The sequence below is a fragment of the Uranotaenia lowii genome, chromosome 2 (genome assembly GCF_029784155.1).
Source record: "Uranotaenia lowii strain MFRU-FL chromosome 2, ASM2978415v1, whole genome shotgun sequence".
Lineage (NCBI taxonomy): Eukaryota > Metazoa > Arthropoda > Insecta > Diptera > Culicidae > Uranotaenia > Uranotaenia lowii.
In genome coordinates this window covers 379,010,253-379,036,064 of record NC_073692.1, presented here as the reverse complement: position 1 = coordinate 379,036,064, position 25,812 = coordinate 379,010,253, and the positions used below count along the sequence as shown (strand labels likewise).

Genomic DNA, 25,812 nt, shown 5'->3' with positions numbered 1-25,812 from the left:
TTTAGCTTTTTATGAAGATTAATGCGATAGTCCAAACGATATTTTGCTGACCATAATAAAGCTAAAATTGTTACTTGGGAAGTAACCCGAATTGCGTATGTCTGAAAGAAACAAAATAAAAACGAATTCACGTCCCTCCCTATCGCATCACAAGACGAAGAAGGATAGAAATAAATACCGAGCAACATCAGGCAGCCAGCGAACCGATCACTGTGCGTGTGAATGTAGCAAAAGCAACAACAAAAACATCCTTCTAATTCAATCCCTTCAATCAACCGGCAAACAACCACGGCCAAGCTGTGCGTGTGTATGCAGTAAAAGCAACAAAAAAAACATTGCTTCAATTCAATCTACCGGCAAACAACCACGGCTAAGCTGTGCGTGTGTATGTAGCAAAAGCAACAACAAAAACATTCCTTCGATTCACCAGCAAACAACCAACGGCCAAGCTGCCCGGCTTTAGCAGCTGTGTATATGTAGCGTGTGTATGTAATAGCAGGCAGTAAGCAAAGCACAGTTCTCATTCAATGGGTTTCCCGTTCCTTCACTCCCGTTTCCATCGCAAGACAAAGGAATGCATTGAAAGAAGGCCAAACGCCGGGAAGCCACCGTTGTGCGTTTTTGTTTTGTGATTGATCGGTGACAGAAAGCCTATGACAAAAATCTCTCATCCTGCATGAAGCTTGAATAGTACACTGGTTAAAATGCCGGACTGGCAAGACGCTTTGATTGGTAATTTGAGTTCGATTCTCATTACGGGGCTGTAGTTTTAATTTTCATTTTCTTGTTTCTGGGATGAATTATCCAATAGGAAGGAAATCCCATAAAATGTTTTTCTTGTTTTGCTTGAATGTAGTGGTCATTATTTTGGTTTGAAGCCGAGTCCTTATGCCAGTTACGGTTTTTCAAACATACCGTTTTCGGCACAGTGCACATTTCAGCGCATTATCGGTACAGAGATATGCTAAATAGGCATTGGATTTCTGCAACCTCTTCTATGGGTGTAAAGAAGGCCAAAAAACTGCTAAGGACGAGTAGCAGTTCAACGCAAACTGGCTTTCTGCGGCGAAGAAGGTGGACAAGGTGGCTGTACAAAATCTGATGGCAGGGGTTAAGCGTAAGGCCCGGCAATTCGGATTTGGAAAAACGGAAGCCTAACTGAATATTTTTCCTGAATTTTATACTAATTTAACTTGAAAAAGAAATTTAATTTTATTTTTTTAATGAACGATTTCACCGTTTTACACGCGTTCTCTCTTGACCAAATTTTGACCGTATCACCCTTTAAATAAACCTGGAAAATCAATAATGAGACTTAATTTGGTTTTAACTGAAAGATCATGTTGCCATTTACGACTTAAAACTGGAAAAAAGTGTAATTTACTGAAAAAATAAACTTAGAATGTTTGTTTCTTAATTACGACATTTTAATATTTTTTTTTTTGGTTTTATTTTTGACACTTTACCAGCATTATGGCATTCGTGTCTAACGACATTTTAATGAAGAAAGTAAGTCGTTTGGTACAGAATAACAGATCAAATATCAAATTTCTTAGTACTAGCAGAGGATCACTTAAAACCCCTTTTTAAAACCTTTGTAAACCTTTGAAATTCTAGAAAAATCTTTAAAATGCAGTTATCTGTTCAAACAATTCGTCGAAGCACTATCATTCACTTTTACACAGTAAATATATAGAAATAATCTTGTTTTTGTTGAAAAACACAATTGGTACCATTCATATTTCGCACCCGTTTTTCATATTATCCCGATCAGGAGAGCATATCAAAATAATAACTCAAACGTATCTCACCAAGGTATTTACATCTGATTCAGTTATTATTAAGTACTTTAAATTTTCGATTTTAAGTTTCTCCAATCTGAAATATATCTTATTCTGATTGACAGACTTGAATGGAGTTCAGCTCATTTTCTGTAAAAAAGATTTTTTTCGGATTGTCCTAAAATAAAATGATTATATCTAACTTTGATATACGTGCAACTTTTTCTGAAACACGGACATCGAAGTCAACGGCCCAAACTGTACTTTAATGAGTTTCGCTTAACAGATTCATAAAATTGGATCGAATTTTTGGGAAACCAAAAATGGAGCATGCCTAAAGCAAATAGTGTGGGTTACTGACATTCCACTAGAAAATTTTTTCGAAGCATTCATATCTTGATAAGTTATAATTTTGATAGGATTTGTTCTGCCCAATATCAAACTATGCTATCTGAACGAGATATAATCTTGATAAGAGCATATCAAAAACTGATATAATTTAGCTATGATCGTATAGATTTTTTGATATAATTTGAGATATTTTAACATCCTACGAGTACTGAATTATAACTCATTCGGATAGAAAAAAAAATCAGTATCAAAATATCTCATTTTGATATAATTTTGGTTTTCCCTTCTGATCGGGTATTATTTGCTAAACCCGATCAGGAGAGCATATCAAAATAATAACTCAAACGTATCTCATTAAGATATTTACATCTGATTCAGTTATAATTAAGTACTCTAAATTTTCGATTTTAACTTTTTCCAATCTGAATTTTATCTTATTCTGATTGACAGACTTGAATGGGGTTGAGCTCATTTTCAATGATCAAGATTTTTTTCGGATTGTTCTAAAATAAAATGATTATATCTTATTTTGATATACGTACAACTTTTTCTGAAACACGGACATCGAAGTTAACGGCCCAAACCGTACGTTTATGAGTTTCGCTCAAAAGATTCATAAAAATGAATCTAAGTTTTGGGAAACCAAAAATGGGGCATGATTTTAGCAAATAATGTGGTTTATTGACATTCCACTAAAAAAAAAATCTCGAAGCACTCATATCTTGATAAGATATAATTTTGATAGGTTTTGTTCTGCCCAATATCAAACTATGCTATCTGAACGAGATATAATCTTGTAAGGAGCATATCTTAAATTGATATAATTCACCTATGATCGCATAGACTTTTTGATATAATTTGAGATATTTTAACATCCTACGAGTACTGAATTATAACTCATTTAGATAGGAAAAATATTAGTATCAAAATATCTCATCTTGATATAATTTAGTTTTTCCCTCCTGATCGGGAAGCCATGTTCCATTTTTGGTTTCCCAAAAATTGGATCCAACTTTAAGGATCTGTTGAGCAAAACTCATTAATGTACGGTTTGGGCCGTTGACTTCGATGTCCGTGTTTCAGAAAAAGTTGTACATATATCAAAATAAGATATAATCATTTTATTTTAGGACAATCCGAAAAAATTCTTTATAATTGAAAATTATCTCAACCCCATTCAAGTCTGTCAATCAGGATAAGATATATTTCAGATTGGAGAAACTTAAAATCTAAATTTTTTAGTACTTAATTATAACTGAATCAGATGTAAATATCTTGGTGAGATACGTTTGAGTTATTATTTTGATATGCTCTCCTGATCGGGTTGATATTCCACTTGAATTTTTCTCGAAGCACTCATATCTTGATAAGTTATGATATTGATAGGTTTTGTTCTGTCCAATATCAAACTATGCTATCTGAATGAGATATAATCTTGAAAGGAGAATATCTAAAATTGATATAATTTAGCTATGATCGCATAGATTTCTGATATAATTTGAGATATTTTAACATCCTACGAGTTCTGAATTATACCTCATTTAGATAGAAAAAAAATTAGTATCAAAATATCTCATTTAGATATAATTTAGTTTTTCCCTCCTGATCGGGATGGTCCTTAGCGCGAATGGCTACGTCCAAAAAAATTTACTTATGGTTGATTCATCCGTTAAACAATTAAAAACAAATTGTGGAAGAAAATTTCATATTTTAACAAGCAAAACACATAGTGATACTTTTCGCTCACTGTACATCCACAAAGGAAGTCATTTTAGCTCACTTAATGATTGAACCTTTTAATGTAATGTAAATCAATGTAAATCACTACTTTTCACCCCAAGAATCGATATCGAATAGGAAAATTCAAAACATCCAAAATAGAATAGATTAAACTTTATTCCTGTTATTATTTCGATTCTAAATAATTTCACAATTCCAATTCTAAAATCAACCACATTTTTGTTTTTCAGTCTTTGATCTGACAGTAGATCAAATTGTAGGTTTGCCTGCAGAAGGCAACACATCCGGCTTTTTCAGCCACCCTATCGCAGTCCTTGCAGTTGTTGATGGTAATCTGTAAGCAAATTTTGAAAAGTTCAATAAATTGATCATAGTTCAGTTCGAAGTTTGCTGATACGTACACCTTGACACGCTTGATATCCATACTTATTCATCACGCATTTAGTAGCGCCCATCTGTTTGCATGTATCACATTCATTAGCCTGAAAGAGAGAAGCACAACAAACAAATTTCAGAAACATGTTGTTCATATTTTGATGCTTTTAAAAGAAACCCTGAACTCTCGTAGAGAAAATTAAAGAAATGAAGGATCTTACCACTATTTCAGCATCAATAATTAGCAGCGTAGCTGCAAATACTATAACAGCAACGAAGAACTTCATTTTCACTGATCAAAATTTTGAGGACTTGTAGCACACAGGCAACGACTGCAACCTATTATATTTCAAACCTTAACTATTTTGCAACAGAAAAATGCCCTGTTCAAATTTGGTAAAAATTGTATCCACCTATGGATACTCATCATAACTTAACGCTATAACTGGTTTAAAAATCACAACTATTTCTTCGAATAACAACAGTAACAAATTTATTTTCCAGCTGAATTATTGTTTGCCCACTGAGGCAAACAAAATGAAATAGTATCAAATCCGAAAACATCTGTTGCAATTTTTACTCTGTTATTTGATTGGATTGTGCCGAATTTTTCGCGAACAAAAGATTTTGTCTGCTGAGAAATATCATTTTCACATTTGTTTTAAGATTGCACAAGCAAAAAAAAATCAAAAAATGTTTCGTTAAATCGAATTGCCGAACTGCCAGCTAAGAATGCTAAAAAATCAGAAGTCTAGAGTTCACAACTCGAAAGTTCCCAGCTAACATGAAATCGTAATAGAAATGATAATCCAAATCGAATATTAAGACATATTCAATAACCATTGTAAACAAGTTGGTATTGACTGATTTTCTATCATTCATTTACGACAAGCTTGGCCCAAAAAAAGTTGAATCGGATAGCAGTTAAGTCAATTCGTAAATATGTCTCCAAATAGTTGAGAATATGCTAATTCGACATTTACTATTTGAGTGAACTGATTTACGATAAATGTGCGATCCTTCCTTCTTTCTTCCTTTGACCGGTTCGTGAACAGAAAATCTAAGATATAGAGCTATAGCGCAAACCGTATCAACTGATGAGTTGGCATCGTATTAAGATACCGGACAACCAACTCGGAGGACTGTGGTTCAAATCTCGGTCGGGGAATTTTTTTTTCGTTTTACTCAAATTACTTACAATCGTATATTTTGCCTTTTGTGGGGAAATCGAGTCGTTAAAATCTTGTCATTGTAGATATATCGCCTCCACTTTTGTAGCTATATGCTATTTAGGTAAGTTTAATACAATCTTTTCATCTGGTATATTTTTTTTTTGAATTATTCTGTTGTTCCTGCGGTATACCCTCTAAAATGTTTGCTGGGATAGAATGAGAAAGTTCAAGATTTCGAAATCACCATTAATACAGGAAAGAAAGATATCAAGTCTTCCGAGCCAAATTTAGGAAAACTAATTGAGCGCAAACATAATTAAAGTTCGATTATTGGCACTTCCTGATTTGGACGAATAAATGTCAGACGGTCATAACCTTTTCGAAGCTTGTTCCAAGAACTTACATTGTCGCAAAGCCCCATGTTCACAGCCAGCAAGAGTCAATCAACAGTTTTCTCGATTATCACATTAGTTTGTCTGATACTGTCAGCTGAATCAAATGCAGACAAATCCGAATGTAAGTTTCCTGTATTATCCTGCAGGGATTACGTAGATTTCAAAATACCTTCGGAGTGCATAGACTTCAGTGGCCAAAGGATGGTTCTGGACAATTGGACCTTGGCAGGGTATTTGGAGCATCCGGAAGCGGAAAAACGGGAAAAACGTCGCCGGAACGAAAATCAGCGATACCTAGTGGATCATCTGGTCCCAAACGCGGTCGATCCGGCTTGTTTGAGCATTGCGGTTAAAGTTTATGGAAATAAAATGCTTTCCACTTATAGAGTTATACTTTCGTTCATGTGCGATAGAAATTTTATTTTCGACCTCAACTTCCTGTGGAATACTTGTACCAATTTTGATGTTGTGATCAGTCGGTTTGGAAGGAGAGCTTTCATACCACTGGAATGCTCGCCTCTGGGATCATTCAGATACCTTGACGTGGAATCTGATCTGACAACGTTTCTCGTAGTGCAAAATACTGACCCAGAAAAATCCTACAAATCTGCAATCGTTCTCGGTAAACCGATGATCAACCTAAGGAGAAACTTCTCGTTGCCGGAAATAGTTTGGATTCCTCCCAATCCAATCGGTCCAAAAAGCTGCGATTGTGAACCGCTGAAAAAGTATGAAGAAAAGTTGTTTTCATGCAGAGAACGGGTGAAAAATTCTAAAAAAATTATCAAAGAAACTAGAGAGAAAATACAAAAAACTAACGATACCTTCATTTCAGTCTACTTCGTTTGGGCTGTGATAGCTTTTGTGGTATTTGTTGTGTTTATCGTTAAAGTTTTTATTTGAAAAAATGATTCAAAATTTCGAATGTTGTGAATGATGATTTTATTTATTTGATACTTTTTATTTAAACCACTCGAGGTTACCTACGTATTTTTTAACGTTCGATAACTCATTGTTTTAATTTTATTTTCTGAGATGTTTAACTCTTCTGGCAGGGGAGAAAAATTTACTGAAAAAACTAGAATTTAATCAAAACTTTTTCAAAATATCAAAACTATTACAAATGTTATAATGTGAAACAAAAGTGAAACATTTTCCACATAATATTTCCTCCAAATACCTATATGAATTTTGAAGTCATCCATTAACAAAGGTTTGAAAGAAGAATAAAAAAAATTGACGGAGATGTTTCATTTATGACTGAAATATTTGAGAAAGTTGCGGTCTTCAACAAAGTTATTCAGCCGACCGAGTTCCCGGGAATAAAGCAAAATCGGGAATTCCCGAATCCAAAGAAACGCTAAAAAATCCCGGAAATTCCCGAAGCCATTAAAAAGTGCTTAGTTACTTAAAATTTACGCGATCTAAATTGGAGAAATGAATCAAGTTTCGCATGGAAAATGATAGTTCTTCTTTGACTTTTTTTTTCGAAAAAACTGGTTCATAAATTGAATTTGATAAAAAAAAAAAGGTTTAAATGTTCGAAAACTTAGAGCAAACGTGAAATAGACAAAACAATTTCAATAAAGAAACGCTACGAAAAAATCTGAATACTCTATCTTACAACAATCATCGTTAAGAACTTCGTTTCGCAAACTGTTGACAGGGTCAAAATCATCGACAAAGAAATGACATATTTTGAAACAAAAGAATAGTTATCTGAAAATTTACGAGATTTGATGAATAACCTGAAGTCTAACTAAGCAACGTCCATCGATAGAGGAAAATCTTTTATAATTATTTCAAAATTGTGATGCAAAAATCCAGTTAAGTTAAAGATAAGGTTAAAGAAGTTCAAATTTTAATTTTCAATTTTTCCCGGGATCCCGAGAATTCCCGGGATCGTTAGATTTCCCAATCCCCGAGAACGTTAAAATGGCCAGGAACTGGACACTCAACACAACATTGACAATATTGACAAATTTAACAAAAACGTCAATACTGACAAAATCGGTCAATTTGAAGAAATGGCAAAAAAAAAACAAAAAATAGTCAAAAATATAACAAATTGACAACAATGACAAAATCCTTATCAGTGACAAAACCTTCAAAAAAAGACAAAATTTGAAAAAACTACAAAAATAACAAAAATAACAAAATTGACAAAAATGACAAAAAATGACAAAAAACGACAAAAAATGACAAAAAAATGACAAAAAATTACAATAAATGACAAAAATGACAAAAACGACAAAAATGACAAAAATGACAAAAATGACAAAAATGACAAAAATGACAAAAATGACAAAAATGACAAAAATGACAAAAATGACAAAAATGACAAAAATGACAAAAATGACAAAAATGACAAAAATGACAAAAATGACAAAAATGACAAAAATGACAAAAATGACAAAAATGACAAAAATGACAAAAATGACAAAAATGACAAAAATGACAAAAATGACAAAAATGACAAAAATGACAAAAATGACAAAAATGACAAAAATGACAAAAATGACAAAAAATGACAAAAAACGACAAAAAATGACAAAAAAATGACAAAAAATTACAATAAATGACAAAAATGACAAAAACGACAAAAATGACAAAAATGACAAAAATGACAAAAATGACAAAAATGACAAAAATGACAAAAATGACAAAAATGACAAAAATGACAAAAATGACAAAAATGACAAAAATGACAAAAATGACAAAAATGACAAAAATGACAAAAATGACAAAAATGACAAAAATGACAAAAATGACAAAAATGACAAAAATGACAAAAATGACAAAAATGACAAAAATGACAAAAATGACAAAAATGACAAAAATGACAAAAATGACAAAAATGACAAAAATGACAAAAATGACAAAAATGACAAAAATGACAAAAATGACAAAAATGACAAAAATGACAAAAATGACAAAAATGACAAAAATGACAAAAATGACAAAAATGACAAAAATGACAAAAATGACAAAAATGACAAAAATGACAAAAATGACAAAAATGACAAAAATGACAAAAATGACAAAAATGACAAAAATGACAAAAATGACAAAAATGACAAAAATGACAAAAATGACAAAAATGACAAAAATCACAAAAATGACAAAAATGACAAAAATGACAAAAATGACAAAAATGACAAAAATGACAAAAATGACAAAAATGACAAAAATGACAAAAATGACAAAAATGACAAAAATGACAAAAATGACAAAAATGACAAAAATGACAAAAATGACAAAAATGACAAAAATGACAAAAATGACAAAAATGACAAAAATGACAAAAATGACAAAAATGACAAAAATGACAAAAATGACAAAAATGACAAAAATGACAAAAATGACAAAAATGACAAAAATGACAAAAATGACAAAAATGACAAAAATGACAAAAATGACAAAAATGACAAAAATGACAAAAATGACAAAAATGACAAAAATGACAAAAATGACAAAAATGACAAAAATGACAAAAATGACAAAAATGACAAAAATAACAAAAATGACAAAAATGACAAAAATGACAAAAATGACCAAAATGACAAAAATGACAAAAATGACAAAAGTGACAAAAATGACAAAAATGACAAAAATGACAAAAATGACAAAAATGACAAAAATGACAAAAATGACAAAAATGACAAAAATGACAAAAATGACAAAAATGACAAAAATGACAAAAATGACAAAAATGACAAAAATGACAAAAATGACAAAAATGACAAAAATGACAAAAATGACAAAAATGACAAAAATGACAAAAATGACAAAAATAACAAAAATGACAAAAATGACAAAAATGACAAAAATGACAAAAATGACAAAAATGACAAAAATGACAAAAATGACAAAAATGACAAAAATGACAAAAATGACAAAAATGACAGAAATGACAAAAATGACAAAAATGACAAAAATGACAAAAATTACAAAAATGACAAAAATGACAAAAATGACAAAAATGACAAAAATGACAAAAATGACAAAAATGACAAAAATGACAGAAACGACAAAAATGACAAAAATGACAAAAATAACTCACGTGACCAAAATGACAAAAATGAAAAAATTACAAAAATGAAAAAAATGACAAAAATGACAAAAATGACAAAAATGACAAAAATAACTCACATGACAAAAATGACAAAAATGACAAAAATGACAAAAATGACAAAAATGACAAAAATGACAAAAATGACAAAAATGACAAAAATGACAAAAATGACAAAAATGACAAAAATGACAAAAATGACAAAAATGACAAAAATGACAAAAATGACAAAAATGACAAAAATGACAAAAATGACAAAAATGACAAAAATGACAAAAATGACAAAAATGACAAAAATGACAAAAATGACAAAAATGACAAAAATGACAAAAATGACAAAAATGACAAAAATGACAAAAATGACAAAAATGACAAAAATTACAAAAATGACAAAAATGACAAAAATGACAAAAATGACAAATATGACAAATATGACAAAAATGACAAAAATGACAAAAATGACAAAAATGACAAAAATGACAAAAATGACAAAAATGACAAAAATGACAAAAATGATAAAAATGACAAAAATGACAAACGTTACAAAAATTACAAAAATGACAAAAATGACAAAAATTACAAAAATTACAAAAATGACAAAAATGACAAAAATGACAAAAATGACAAAATGACAAAAATGACAAAAATTACAAAAATTGACAAAAATTGACAAAAATTGACAAAAATTTACAAAAATTGACAAAAATTGACAAAAATGACAAAAATGGTTTCAAAAATTACAAAATTATAAAAGTTAAAAAAAATACAATCATTATCAAAATGACAAAAATCACCGAATCGACAAAAAAGAAAATAATCGATAAAATTCATGTTTGTCATTTAATTCAATTTTGTATATTTTCTCAGTTTGACAGTTTTTTTTTCAATTTTGTTGGTTTTATTGGTTTTGTAAAATAAGTTAATTTTATCAAAGTGATTTATAATTTTAATTGTTATTGTAATTTTGATCAATTTTTAGAACTTTTTGAATTTTTTAATTTTTTTTCTTTTTTTTTGTTTTTGATTTCATGACGATATTTACAGAATTCACCGAATTTAAAAATTTGATAAAATTGTCAGTTTTAAAGTTTTATCTGTTTTTTATATTTGGTGAATTCTGTCAATATCGTCATGTTTGTCAATTTTGTTAGAATGTCTTGCTCGTCCTGGCGTAGGGTCATTCGATGATCCTAGCCCCGATACGCTTGAAGATTTCCCGCAAATCTCTTGTTAAGCCAAATCCAAACTTCATTGGCACATATTTAAGTGGCTATGGGAATTTTGGTTGCTTGGATTATAGTTGTATATTTGTTTTAAATGTTGTATCTTTGAAACAACAATATCTAGGCCAGATCTGAATCCAAGATTGAAGGCTTGATTTCGATAGATTTTTAATGAAAGGACTATCCTTCTTCTAAGTTGGGCCAGCCATGAATGTGCATAAATTTCTTTTTTTTTTTGTGTCCCATTTGTTGAACATAAAAAATTGAAATAAGTTGTTTTACAGGACAAAATAATTAATTTAAAAGTAATCGTTCAAATCACCTTTTTAAATTCAATTCTATCGACCAACTACGAAATATTTTCATGTATTCATATGTATTCATATAACGGACTCTAAATTAAATATTTTCATAGATTTTTTTCTTCATTCGATAACATTTAATCAAATTTCAACTGTTTTCTAAGCTGTCGAAAATAAGGGCTGAAAATTCACATGAAATCCTATTTTCGACAGCAGCAAACAGTAAACACACGTCCATTATTTCCACGAAGATGTTAACGCAACTTCCAAGATCCAAGGTCAACAAACATGATCGCTTACGCAAAATAAAGAGTCATATTCGTTCATCGGAAGTAGTGAAACTTTGTCATAGCTCTTATTTATCAGATTGAGAGTAATTTATGATATCAATCGGATTAATCAAAATGAAATTCAAAAGAAATCATGTTTTATGTGTGTTCTTTATCAAAAATATTAACTCCTTTGCTAATTTTTTGGCACTTTAGCTCTTAAAAATAAAAGCATACCTAAACTGAACATGTGTGAAACGACAATGTGGGGTACACATTTGGTTCTGGAAAAACTTTTTAACAACTTGAAAGTTGGAATAAAATAGAGATTAAGAACCGGAAAGTCGTTCTGAAGAAAATCATCATATTAAGAAAAATCTTTGCCTACTCATGATGTTCATATAGAACAGCAAGTATGTAGCTCAATTTTCAAGCAGAGAACTTGGGTTCGAGGCTTGGTAAGTACATGTTATTGAAATGTGAATTAGTTATACAAATATGGTTGATTAATTTGAATCAAATAAGCGGACTTGAGAAAACATATGAAGAAGTGATTAAGAAGTTTTTTTTCGATTTTTTGTACTGCTTATAAAAGTGCTTTTTGAAGCTGGTTAGAAGTTGTTTAGCAATTAATGCAAACTTTTTGTTAACTTTAAAGTTTGTTTAGCTACCTAATATTTGAGCTAAAAAGAATTTATATTACAACACACGATAGACCTGATTAAACCTGATAGAGTGACAACCTTACTCTCGCTTTTTTTGTTGAATGTCCCGCCGTCCCGCTTTTTTATGGAAAACTTTTACAAAGTTCACTGACACTGACAAATAAAAGAAATAATTGAATGAAAGTAAATGAAGCCCCATTTAGATTGCAAAAAATGCAAGAAACTTTTACCAGTTAATTTAATATTTCGTAATTGATAGCAGCGTAATTCTAAAGCTTTGAACGTGGCTCCAGAGAAGAAAAACATCTTCTCTAAAAAATTTTAAGGTATGTTAAAGCAAGAAATGATTATGTGTTCTAGTGCTTTTTCGGCTGAAAATTAATGCAGTCTAAAGGGTGTTCCACGACTTTCTCCAAAAATAAATTCCATATTTTATATATGGAATATATTTTTGGGGAAATTCGTTGAACATTTTAACATTTTCCATTTTTGGTGGCTCCAGAGAGTTGTCTCTAGTTGACATTTCGAAATGTCAATACAGAAACTCCACTTATCCGAGGTCGTTGGAGGAAGAACCACCACAGATAAGTAAAACCTTGGATAACACGAATAACATTTCAAATCCTTTACTTTTGCTCTGGTTTCCGATATCATCCAGGCGCAAGGCTCGGTGAACACAAGGATTTTTTTTGTGCTACTTAATCGAGGTTTGAGCCATTTTTGTCAATTTTATAATATTCTTTTATCATTTATTTCATTTTTGTCATTTTTTTTTTTCGTTTTTTTTCTTTTTTTGTCATTTTTGTCATTTTTGTAATTTTTGTGATTTTTGTGATTTTTGTGATTTTTGTCATTTTTGTCATTTTTGTCATTTTTGTCATTTTTGTCATTTTTGTCATTTTTGTCATTTTTGTCATTTTTGTCATTTTTGTCATTTTTGTCATTTTTGTCATTTTTGTCATTTTTGTGATTTTTGTGATTTTTGTGATTTTTGTGATTTTTGTGATTTTTGTGATTTTTGTGATTTTTGTGATTTTTGTGATTTTTGTGATTTTTGTGATTTTTGTCGTTTTTGTCGTTTTTGTCGTTTTTGTCATTTTTGTCATTTTTGTCATTTTTGTCATTTTTGTCATTTTTGTCATTTTTGTCATTTTTGTCATTTTTGTCATTTTTGTCATTTTTGTCATTTTTGTCATTTTTGTCATTTTTGTCATTTTTGTCATTTTTGTCATTTTTGTCATTTTTGTCATTTTTGTCATTTTTGTCATTTTTGTCATTTTTGTCATTTTTGTCATTTTTGTCATTTTTGTCATTTTTGTCATTTTTGTCATATTTGTCATTTTTGTCATTTTTGTCATTTTTGTCATTTTTGTCATTTTTGTCATTTTTGTCATTTTTGTCATTTTTTTTTCATTTTTGTCATTTTTGTCATTTTTGTCATTTTTGTCATTTTTGTCATTTTGGTCATTTTTGTCACTTTTGTCATTTTTGTCATTTTTGTCATTTTGTCATTTTTGTCATTTTTGTCATTTTTGTCATTTTTGTCATTTTTGTCATTTTTGTCATTTTTGTCATTTTTGTCATTTTTGCCATTTTTGTCATTTTTGTCATTTTTGTCATTTTTGTCATTTTTGTCATTTTTGTCATTCTTATTATTTTTGTCATTTTTGTCATTTTTGTCATTTTTGTCATTTTTGTCATTTTTGTCATTTTTGTCATTTTTGTCATTTTTGTCATTTTTGTCATTTTTGTCATTTTTGTCATTTTTGTCATTTTTGTCATTTTTGTCATTTTTGTCATTTTTGTCATTTTTGTCATTTTTGTCATTTTTGTCATTTTTGTCATTTTTGTCATTTTTGTCATTTTTGTCATTTTTGTCATTTTTGTCATTTTTGTCATTTTTGTCATTTTTGTCATTTTGGTCATTTTTGTCATTTTTGTCATTTTTGTCATTTTTGTCATTTTTGTCATTTTTGTCATTTTTGTCATTTTTGTCATTTTTGTCATTTTTGTCATTTTTGTCATTTTTGTCATTTTTGTCATTTTTGTCATTTTTGTCATTTTGGTCATTTTTGTCATTTTTGTCATTTTTGTCATTTTTGTCATTTTTGTCATTTTTGTCATTTTTGTCATTCTTGTCATTTTTGTCATTTTTGTCATTTTTGTCATTTTTGTCATTTTTGTCATTTTTGTCATTTTTGTCATTTTTGTCATTTTTGTCATTTTTGTCATTTTTGTCATTTTTGTCATTTTTGTCATTTTTGTCATTTTTGTCTTTTTGTCATTTTTGTCATTTTTGTCATTTTTGTCATTTTTGTCATTTTTGTCATTTTTGTCATTTTTGTCATTTTTGTCATTTTTGTCATTTTTGTCATTTTTGTCATTTTTGTCATTTTTGTCATTTTTGTCATTTTTGTCATTTTTGTCATTTTTGTCATTTTTGTCATTTTTGTCATTTTTGTCATTTTTGTCATTTTTGTCATTTTTGTCATTTTTGTCATTTTTGTCATTTTTGCCATTTTTGTCATTTTTGTCATTTTTGTCATTTTTGTCATTTTTGTCATTTTTGTCATTTTTGTCATTTTTGTCATTTTTGTCATTTTTGTCATTTTTGTCATTTTTGTCATTTTTGTCATTTTTGTCATTTTTGTCATTTTTGTCATTTTTGTCATTTTTGTCATTTTTGTCATTTTTGTCATTTTTTTCATTTTTGTCATTTTTGTCAATTTTGTCATTTTTGTCATTTTTGTCATTTTTGTCATTTTTGTCATTTTTGTCATTTTTGTCATTTTTGTCATTTTTGTCATTTTTGTCATTTTTGTCATTTTTGTCATTTTTGTCATTTTTGTCATTTTTGTCTTTTTGTCATTTTTGTCATTTTTGTCATTTTTGTCATTTTTGTCATTTTTGTCATTTTTGTCATTTTTGTCATTTTTGTCATTTTTGTCATGTATAATGTAAGCTCCCAAGATTTTTTCGAGGTGTTTTTTATTTGCAAACCAATAATTTTATTGGAATTTTTTTTTGCTGGTTATTCCGTTTTACAAAAGAAAAATCAAAAATGAAAAAAATGGAAATTTTAATCAAACAATCTTAAAGGTTTTGTTCTCATATAGAATGGGTATAGTCGAGCGATAGAAACTGATTGAAATTGTAAGTGAAGTTTGTTGAAATTCATTTCTAATCTTTTAAACAGCAAATCTATTAAAACCGAAATCCACGTAAAAATCTCTCATCTGTTTAATAGATAAACGGCTCCTTAGAAATCCCGTGTCTCGGATTCAACGGGCATCAAAATTCAACAGGACTTATTACTATTCAATGGCTCTGCAGCATCTTGTCGGGTTGAGCTTGTTCGGATGAATAATTCATAAACCAGCAAGTGTTTTGTATACCGACATTTCGCTCCAACTAACTATCGTTCCTACAGATGCCAAACCCCGCTCAAAGCGAATAGACAATTAATTCTTCGAATTTAACCGGTCATCTTTTGCTTTCTTCTTCCGTTTTCTTTCCAGGAACCGCAAATCCGTACGGAATTTACCAGCGATCGTGTGCCTTCTCCGCCCTGCTCGGCCCCGGAACCCTGGAACTCAAGTGTCTGTTGAAGCAGCTGCTCTTCCTGTTGCTGTTGCGGCGTCTGGCCACCAGATAGCAGCACTCGTAGCCGACCGAGGAACGCCATTTTGTTCTGTAGCGATAAATTGTGGAATTAAATTCCCGCAATCCGCGAACGAAACACGCTTGAATGGGTCCTACACATGCTGAATGGATGAAACCCTTCTTCTAGTCTTTTCACTGGACTTGAACTAGGGACAAACTAAAAATAATGTGCTAGTCAAACGAAGACACTAACAATTTAGTGGAAGAATGAGAAAATAAAATTAAGGAGATGGAAATAAAACGAAAAAAAAAACGAAAACCTTGTACACTAAAGCATAGCGATAAGATATGTATAAGTTTAGCGAGTTGTTGAATACTAAGAGAGCGAGCATGGTGGGAATGCATGGGAAAAACCTTCTAGAATAAACAACTGTCAGTGATTTGCTGGCTGACAAGTGTAAAATAGGAGAAACCTGTTGTTTGTTAAGTTGGAATGAGTTTATCAGCATGTGAAACTTTCGTGGGAGAACGATAGAGAAATAAAACAAAATAGACACATACATACATTCTTATATAGAACACAACCAAATGCTAGTTCAAATTCCAGGACTGCAAGAAGGTGTGAACAAAATATTTTTCCCACGTTGACAGTTTTCCGTTTTCTTCAAACAAAAAAAAATCTCAAGAAGATCCCCTGTTTCCCGTTAGGTTAGTTATTTTTTATACAGAACAAACTCTCGTCGAAACGAAACGTAACGGTTAAATCGTGGAAAATAATAGATAAAACAAAATGCAAAGCTTAGCAAGGCGAACAAAAAAAAAGTTTTTTTCATTGAAACGTCAATATTTTTGTACAAAACAAACGCGCGAGCAGTTTTGACGAGACATACATACATATTGTATATTTTTCGTTTTCGGAAAATTAAGAGAGAAATATTCAAACATGTTAGATATGTAAAGGTAAAACAAATCTCTAATGAAAATAAAAACAAAATTTAACAAAGTTTAGACAAAACAAGAACAAAACGATAGGAATAAAATAATCGAAATGAGAATCACAACGCAGAACAAACCAAAAGAAGGTGTGAAACCAAATTGGGACAAACCTGTATATGATAATTCGAAAACAGACTACAGACGAATGTTCGATAGGCAACAAATGAAAGGAACAACGTTGCGGTGTGAAAAAAAAACAAACAGTGGAAACGAAATTTAAATTTAAGGGACAGATTACACCAGAATACAGAGTATTTTGGAGGAAATAAACTGATTAAAGCAATGTTGCTGTTTTTGGAATTTTCTCTGTAGTATCACAATTCCATTAAAAAATTATTTTTAAGGTTTGATCATAGGAAACGATAAAGCTCAAATTTTTATTCTTTCGTGAATAAAGTTATTGATTTTTCCTCAAAATTGTATCTCTTTTGTTTAAATTAAACCTTTTCTGAAATTAACGTCTACATCTGCTAACAATAATGTCAATTGTAACTTTAAAAAAGCACATTAATTATTACATAAATTGAATTTTACAGCACTTACATATTGTAAAGTGGCTTTCCTTGGCACATGGCGACCGTCAAAAATGGGATAGCACTGAATAGTGTCTTGAAATGTTTGACAAAATAAGCATCCGTTGTTGCGTTTACTTAAGGCGCACAGTGGTCCAAAAGTGCTAAAAGTGGAACTTTTTTCGTAGCGCATCTGTCTTTTATCTTATCTCTTAAGTGTCTTCAGAACATTTGCTTCTTCAAATATGCTTCATAACTTGAAAGCATCAAAAGTCAGTCAAAGTCCACTATAAAAAAATGGAAATTCTAACTTTTTTATTTCAATATATAGAGCTTTGTTTTGTACTACAAAGTTGTAGAATACGTAAAAATATGAAACTTTGTTGAATACTATAACTCTTTTAAGAGCAGAGTTAAAAAGGTTTTATTTTGAAAGTAATTTAAAAGTTAGTTTTTTAAACTTAACTACAGTTAGATGAGGATTAAAATGAGTGAGGTGTTTTGACCATTTGTTGGAGCATTCAAATCACACGTTTTGCACAAGATTTCAACATTCTACGACGTTTCCTAGCCAACTTATTGCAACTTTAAGATTTATTTTTACCCAACTTCACGAGCGTTTATTGCCAAACGTGCAAGTGAATTTTTAAAACTAATGAACCACATTGAAGCTTGAACTAAGTGCAACAAATTGGTGTTGTTTTCATTTGTCTCCACGCGCTTATATTTGAACTCAACAGGCATATATTTGATGTGATGTACGTGTTTCCTTACAAAAAATGGAAAAAATTGATTTCCAGGCTACGCAGATGCTACGCAAAACAAAGGCAGAAGGCAATTGAAAATGATTTTTGTATGGAAACACGGAAAACACATAAAATATATGCTTGATATTTTCAAAAATATGCGCGTGGAGACAAATGATAACAACACCAATTTGTTGCACTTAGTTCAAGCTTCAATGTGGTTCATTAGTTTTAAAAATTCACTTGCACGTTTGGCAATAAACGCTCGTGAAGTTGAGTAAAAATAAAACGTTAAGTTGCAATAAGTTGGCTAGGAAACGTCGTAGAATGTTGAAATCTTGTGCAAAACGTGTGATTTGAATGCTCCAACAAATGTTCAAAACACTTCACTCATTTTAATCCTCATCTAACTATAGTTTAATTTAAAAAACTAACTTTTAAATTACTTTCAAAATAAAACCTTTATAACTCTGCTCTTAAAAGAGTTATAGTATTCAACAAAGTTTTATATTTTTACGTATTCTACAATTTAGCAGTATAAAACAAAGCTCTATATATTGAAATAAAAAAGTTAGAATTTCCAATTTTTTTTATAGTGGACTTTGACTAACTTTTGATGCTTTCAAGTTATGAAGCATGTTTGAAGAAGCAAATGTTTTGAAGACACTTTAGAGATAAGGTAATAGACAGAGGCGCTATGAAAAAAGTTCCACTTTTAGCCCTTTTGGACCACAGTGAGGCGCTCGCACAATAACCCATCAGGAGTCGCGTCGCATCGGGCGTCGCGTTGACATTTCATTTTTGAGATACCATGCATTTTCCGTTTGTGCCAGCGTCGACGTTTTTGTTTTCAAAATTCTAGCTCTAGCAGCAGAGTTATAACTATTGCTTCTTTATGTTTTTTTTTTTTTGTCAAAGTTTGACCCAAATAGACTCAAAAATAAAATTATCGTAATTTTTTCTCCCTGATTGTAAAAAAATGATGAATAACATCGTTGATCTCATTAAGATTTATTTTACACAATGACAAAATAATAAACCTTTTACCTTTTTTTGCTGAGATTTTTTTTTCATTATCGTTTTTCGAAAATGAAAATAAATTTTAATGATATATTTTGTGTTGTATGGCACCCCGAGTTTTGTCTCAATAATTCTGGAAAGCCTTGTCAGTGGACGCTGTATTGTGCTTCAAAAAATTTTTGATGCGTCGCGTCAGCGTTTTTGTGCTCAACAGAGGTGCCCAGTAAACATTGTGGTAGATATATTTCTCAACAAATTGTTTTATACGTTTCATATACATCAAAAATCATCGTTAAAAACTCGAAAAAAAAACAGTATTTACATACTAAAGTGGAGGCAATATACATACTAATTTTAAACTTCTGGCTTAAGCGATAAGAATTATACAAACTGGACGATATCCAACACCTTATTCGCACAACCTGAGAGTGTGCGAGAGAGCGAAAGTTTTGCTCTCAATGCATGCAAACCGTTGCCAGCGACAATATTTGCTGCTTCTCTCATTGGATAATTTTTCCAAATGAACCATCTGATTGTTAGCAATCTGATTGCACTGCTTATCGCAGAGAGAACAACAAGGTTGTTTTCTCTTTTGAATCCCGTGCGGGAGAACAAATTTGCAAACATGGCAGATTTTTTATCATATAGGATTTATACCGACTTTAACTAACCATTTTTACGATTGTTAACTTATTTGGTAGGAATTGCGATTCGTATTAACATTGTTAACGATATGAGCTATCATTTTGAATGCCATTTTATGTTTGCTGGGTGCCAAAAGCCAGTCGAAAACAGTCCAATTTTTTTTTAAAAAGGCCGAATTTCAAATCTTTCTTTTGTCACTCGGAGTTGGAATATCGCGAAGGGGGGGGGGGGCATAATAATAAAAATGCGAAAAACAAACAAATTGGAATAAATTGCACGAAAAATTGTATGCAACAAAATTGCATATGTACTATATCATTGCACAAAATCTATAAATCAAATAATTTTTTAACGAAAATTTCAATAAAATCAACCAAATAAAAAGTGAAATAACTCCTATCATCCAGTATTTGTTTTTTGGTCTTGTAATCCTTCGGATATTGGATTTTTTCTACAAAATTTAAATAAAATACTTATAACTTTATTTTTGAAAATTTCGAAGGGGGTGGTGAAAAAAGAAGAAATTGAAATTTGTTCCAGCCATATTGGTTGACCTTTAACTAAAATGTCAAAAATCCCAATAATTACCAAAAATAAATATGTATGACAACAATGCCAAAAATGTCAAAAATAACAATAATGACAATAATGATGAACATGATAAAAACGACGCAAAAGACGAAAAATTACAAAAGATCAACAAAATCGGCATAATTGACAAAATTGACAAAGATAAATCGATAAATTTTACAAGAATGAAAATATTAACTAACAAAAATGTAAAAATAAACTAAATTTACTTTATCGATAAAAAAACACAAATTTGACAAAAATGACAAATTTGACAAAAACGGATAAATGTGGCAAAAATGGACAAAAATTACAAAATTGGAAGATAAAATCGACAAAGTTAAAATAATTGACATAATTTACAAATCTTATATAACTATAACAAATATGAAAAAATAAAGAAAATTATGAGAATGTCAAAATTGACAAAAAAAAACAGTAAACAAAAATGACACAATTTACAAATTCAACAAAAATTTAAAAAAAAAATCACAAATTTTACAAATCCAGACAAACAAAAAAAACAACAAAAGTGACAAAGATTACAAAATTGACAAAATTCACAAACTTGACAAATCTAACAAACTTGGCAACAATAAAAAATATGAAAATTTTGATGAAAATTGAATTGACAAAAAATCATCAAAATTATCTAAATTGACAAAATTCACGACAAAAGTCAGAAAAATGACAAATTTGACAAAGATGATAAAAATGACAAAATTGATAAAATTGATTAATTGATTGCTGGTTTGTCTATTTTATGATTTTATTCATTTTATAAATTTTGGCAATACTGCCATTTTAGATAGTTTTATCAATTTGTTCAATTTATTTTAAATTTTGGTCAATAATGTCTGTTTTATCAATTTTTTCCATTTTTTTTTTCAATGTTATAAATTTTATTAGTCAGAGCAAACTTAATCGATTAATTTGAAATAATGAGAATAATACCTAAAAAAATTTAAAAATAACTAAATTGCCATTACTGAAAAAAAATTCAAATATGACAAAAATGACAAAATTAGAGCACAAAATCGACAAAATCAAACAATTGACTAAATTCACAAATGTGATTCAATTTATACTAGTATGAAAAAATGACAAAAATTATGAAAATATCAAAATTAACAAAAGAGAAACAGTATACAAAAATGACACATTTGCAAATTTGACAAAAATAGAAAAAAAATCACAAATTTTACAAATCCTAAAAATATGACCTATTGGACAGGACAGACAAAAGTTACAAAGATGACTAAATTTACAAAAATGACAAAACTCAAAAACTTGACAAATCTGACAAATTTGGCAACAATTTTAAAAAATCTGGAAATGTTAACAAGACTTCAATAAACAAATTTATCAAAATTGATGGAATTGTTGAAATTGCCAAATTCACGACGAAAGTCAGAAAAATGACGAATCCAACAATAAAAATGACATAATTGATAAAATTGAAAAAAAAATATTGTTTTGCCTATTTTTCAATTTTGGTTATTTGATCAATTTTGGCAGTGCTGTCAAATTAGTTAGTTTAAACAATTTGATCATTTTTTGCCAATGTTGGTCAGAAATGTCATTTTTTTTAATTTTTCAATGTTATCAATCGGTGAATTCGTTTATCTAAAAAAAATCAAATTAAATTTCTTTTTCAGGATTAATTAGTATAAAATTCAGGAAAAATATTCAGTTAGGCTTCCGCTTTCCCAAATCCGAATTGCCGGGCCTTACGCTTAACCCCTGCTATCAGATTTTATACAGCCACCTTGTCCACCTTTTTCGCCGCAGAAAGTCAGTTTGCCTTGAACTGCTGCTCGTCCTTAGCAGTTTTTTTGGTCTTCTTTAGGTTCCGCTTGACAATAGCCTAGTATTTCTCAATTGGGCGGAGCTCTGGCGTGTTGGGAGGGTTCTTGTCCTTGGCAACCACCTGCACGTTGTTGGCGGCGAACCACTCCATAGGAACGGCAGCAGACGTTTATTCAAACACTCTTTCAAGTAAATTTCTTGGTTGACAGTCCCGAAAGCTATGAAAATGCTGCTTTTCAAGCCACAGGTACAGATGGCTTGCCGAACCAGATATTTCTTCGCGAACGTTGACAGTTTCATGTGCTCGAAAATATCTGCTGTACCTTTTCCCTTCCTTTTGCCGTATAAAACTCCTGTCCCGAAAGCTGCTTGTAGTCGGCTTTGACGTAGGTTTCGTCGTCCATTACCACGCAGTCAAACTTCGTCAGCATCGTCGTGTACAGCCTCCGGGATCACGCTTTGGCCGTCGTATTTTGTTTATCATCGCGATTTGGAGTCACTACCTTCTTGTAAGTCGATAGTCCGGCTCGAAACTATCGGCAACTCTCTTTGTCGTCTCAGCGGCTTCCGGTTTTCGATTTCCCCCCGATGCAGACTTCCTGGCTGTCGACAAACGTTCTCCAAACACTTCCCCAAACATTACATTTGTAACGGTTGATTTGGCAACTTTTGGCGATTTTGCCAGTTTTGCGTGGAGTAGTTCGGATTTTCGCGATGCGCCAGCAAAATTTTGATACGCTGCTCTTCTTCCTTGGACTTCTTTTTAAATGCAATTTTGAAAGAAATACGTCAAGTTGATATTGACCAAATTTTGACCGTATCACCCTTTAAAAAGCTTTATAATAAGCAGTCAGAAACGCTAAAATTTAAAAAAAATAATTTTGATTTTTTTTATGCACAACTTCGAATATCTTTTCTGGGATGAAAGTTAGGTTTAAGATTTGTTTACATGAAATGTGCTGCAAGAATCAAGCCATTTTTAAAATCCAAAGATAATTTATAAAGATTTTCAGTACATAACAGGCGATTTTTGCATGAAAATTAGATTATCCCATATATATTTTTATACAAAATTAAAACTCGTAGTGCTTATTCAGGACTGAATGAATCACTTCCAAAATTTTGTTTTGCTTTTTGTGGCAGTAAAAACAACCAGAAAGGTATGGTTTATGGTAGGTGTAAAAATGTATAAATTTGAAATTTTCATACAAAGCTTGTGACGGTCTAATGCTGCATACATATGCGTATGCGTGTTCAAATAAATTTAAAAAATACATCATGAAATCAACGCTTTTAAGCACAATTGAAAAAAAATTGAAAAAAAACACAAATTCATAATAAAAGTTTCACCGTTGTAAACTTTAAAAAATGCTATTAAAATTGGTTCATGGATATGAAAAAAAAAATCGATTATTTTCATTTTGAGTGTCACAGTTTTCCCAATTGTCTTCTTCAATTCTCCGAAAAAAGGGGTAAAATTTTCAGGATAATATGTAACGAAAATAGGATAAACTAACTTTAGGCTATTTTCTTTTACAATAAATATTTTGATAAATTTTGAAAAATTACAAACTACACTTGAAATTTCTCTATACACATGACCAGCTTATTCCGACTAAAGGATGGCTTTCGTATGGTTTCCACTCTTTCGTCAGAATTCTTTGTTGTTTAAATATTCAGTACCTCACTCCAGCTCTGTACTCCTAGACTACATAGAGAGACTATTCGTTACATGTGGGTATAGCAATATAGTTATGCATTTTTTTGTATTTCGGTGGGTGACATATGCTTTAAAAGGGCAATCTGTTGTAATAATGCCAGAAGATTATAGAATTTTATGTTTACCGTCGTCGTCGTCGTCGTCGTTAGCACGATGCCAAGCCGTGTCAGCAACTCGTGGGAGCTGGTGTTCGGATGTTGTCACATTTATTCTTTTTTGTATTTTGCATACTGGCTTTTATCGCTCCATACAATGTTGTAAATGTCTGAGCGATGCCATTTATTGATAAATAAATAATCTTTGGCCCGGTAACATGGCTCATCTGTTGCATATAGGGGAAAGGTTTCCTAAATGGGCCTATCGGGTTAAATGACCCTACGGCTGTTTGATGAAATGGCTGACTAGACAGCTTATCTGACCAATGCATTTTGAGGGTGATACGCTTAGAACATAAGGCAAGAAAGAATTTTATGAATTTACAAACTCAAAAAAAATTAAAAAATCATAAGAGGTTTTGATACATTCTGATGTAATATTTCGACTTTTAAAAATTATACGTAAAGAAGCTAAAAACAAAAAGTTGGGTGGTTTTTGTTTCTTACTCAAATGAACTTAAGAAATTAAACATATTTCAGCTTTTGTGGAGGTTTAATAATGATTATATAGCGGAATAAGAGAGTGTTTTTGTTTGCCCTCATCATGTTTGTAAAATGCCTCCATCCCAAAATAACAGGTTAAATAGAATAAATAAATGATTTTTATCATTGGACCTTCAAATCTAAGCTATGAATAACATCTTAAGAGAGAATTGAAGATCTAAAAACAGATTTTCTTATGGATGAACTGCCTCCATAGTATGGCCACCCTAACTTTTGTTTTATTCCATAAAATTTTAATATACATAGATTTTTATAAAACTTCAGCTTTGTCGTACGAAAATTATTACTTTCTAGCAGTTTCAATGAAATTATACCGAAATATTGCCCAAAAACAGAAATTTGGTTCAAAACATAAATAGGCGCATTTAGCCCGCACGGTTTGAGGTTCGGCATTTTAGACAACATTTATAATAAAATCATTTTCTTGAAAACAGAAGAAAATTTTAACGTAAAAATTACTTCAATGTATATAAAACAGATGCCTGCAGACGTGTATATAGTTTTTGTACACATATTCGATGTGATGTTTGATTAAATCAGTGTTCTGCTTAATAGGCGCATATAGCCCGCTCCTCCCCTACTCATAAGTACGTGTGCCAGTTTGGAAGAGCGAATGTTGAGTTGTATCGAAAAGCAATGAAGTTCTGTAGGATAATAAAAGACAATCGGAATTCTATTAAATTATGTTGATTCATAAATCGTTAACTAACTTTCTTATTACAGTCTGAAAAACATGAGAAACTTTAATATAGCTTGCATTGCTCATAGGATTGTTAAACAACAGGGGACTCAAACGACTTCCTTGATGCACTCTTAAAGAAGGCCTGAAAAAATCTGAGATCTTGATTTTGTAAGCTTAAACTGAACAAATTGAATCGAACAATCTTCTTAGTTTAAATATCCACAGCACAAACTATGCTCAGTGTCACCCAAAACTCTATCGAATGAAGTATTCAGATAACCGTTTTAGTTTTTGAATGTGCCATTATGCGCTCTAACAAAACCAATAATGTTTGCCGTCTGGGAGGTAAACAAAATTTTACTCCCAAAACTGCCAACAATGGTCCCTGAAAGCGCCTCCAAACTCCTGATAATGCAATTTCAATGTCACAATAACGTCGCTCGACCAGCTCAATGCTGCAAAATAAATGCAAGCGTTTTGTGAGTGAAAAGAGAAGCTGCCATTC

General features: G+C 30.7%; 1 protein-coding gene across 1 annotated transcript in view; it reads left to right on the top strand.

The window, feature by feature from the left end:
- Window positions 1–17,227, top strand: part of LOC129742128 (uncharacterized) — a 320,969-nt gene extending 303,742 nt beyond the window's left edge. The window contains exon 7 of the mRNA XM_055733972.1: window positions 15,864–17,227. Coding sequence (XP_055589947.1) covers window positions 15,864–16,000 — 137 coding nt within the window. The 3' untranslated portion in view covers window positions 16,001–17,227. The remainder of the gene's footprint in view (window positions 1–15,863) is intronic.
- Window positions 17,228–25,812: the final 8,585 nt, after the last annotated feature.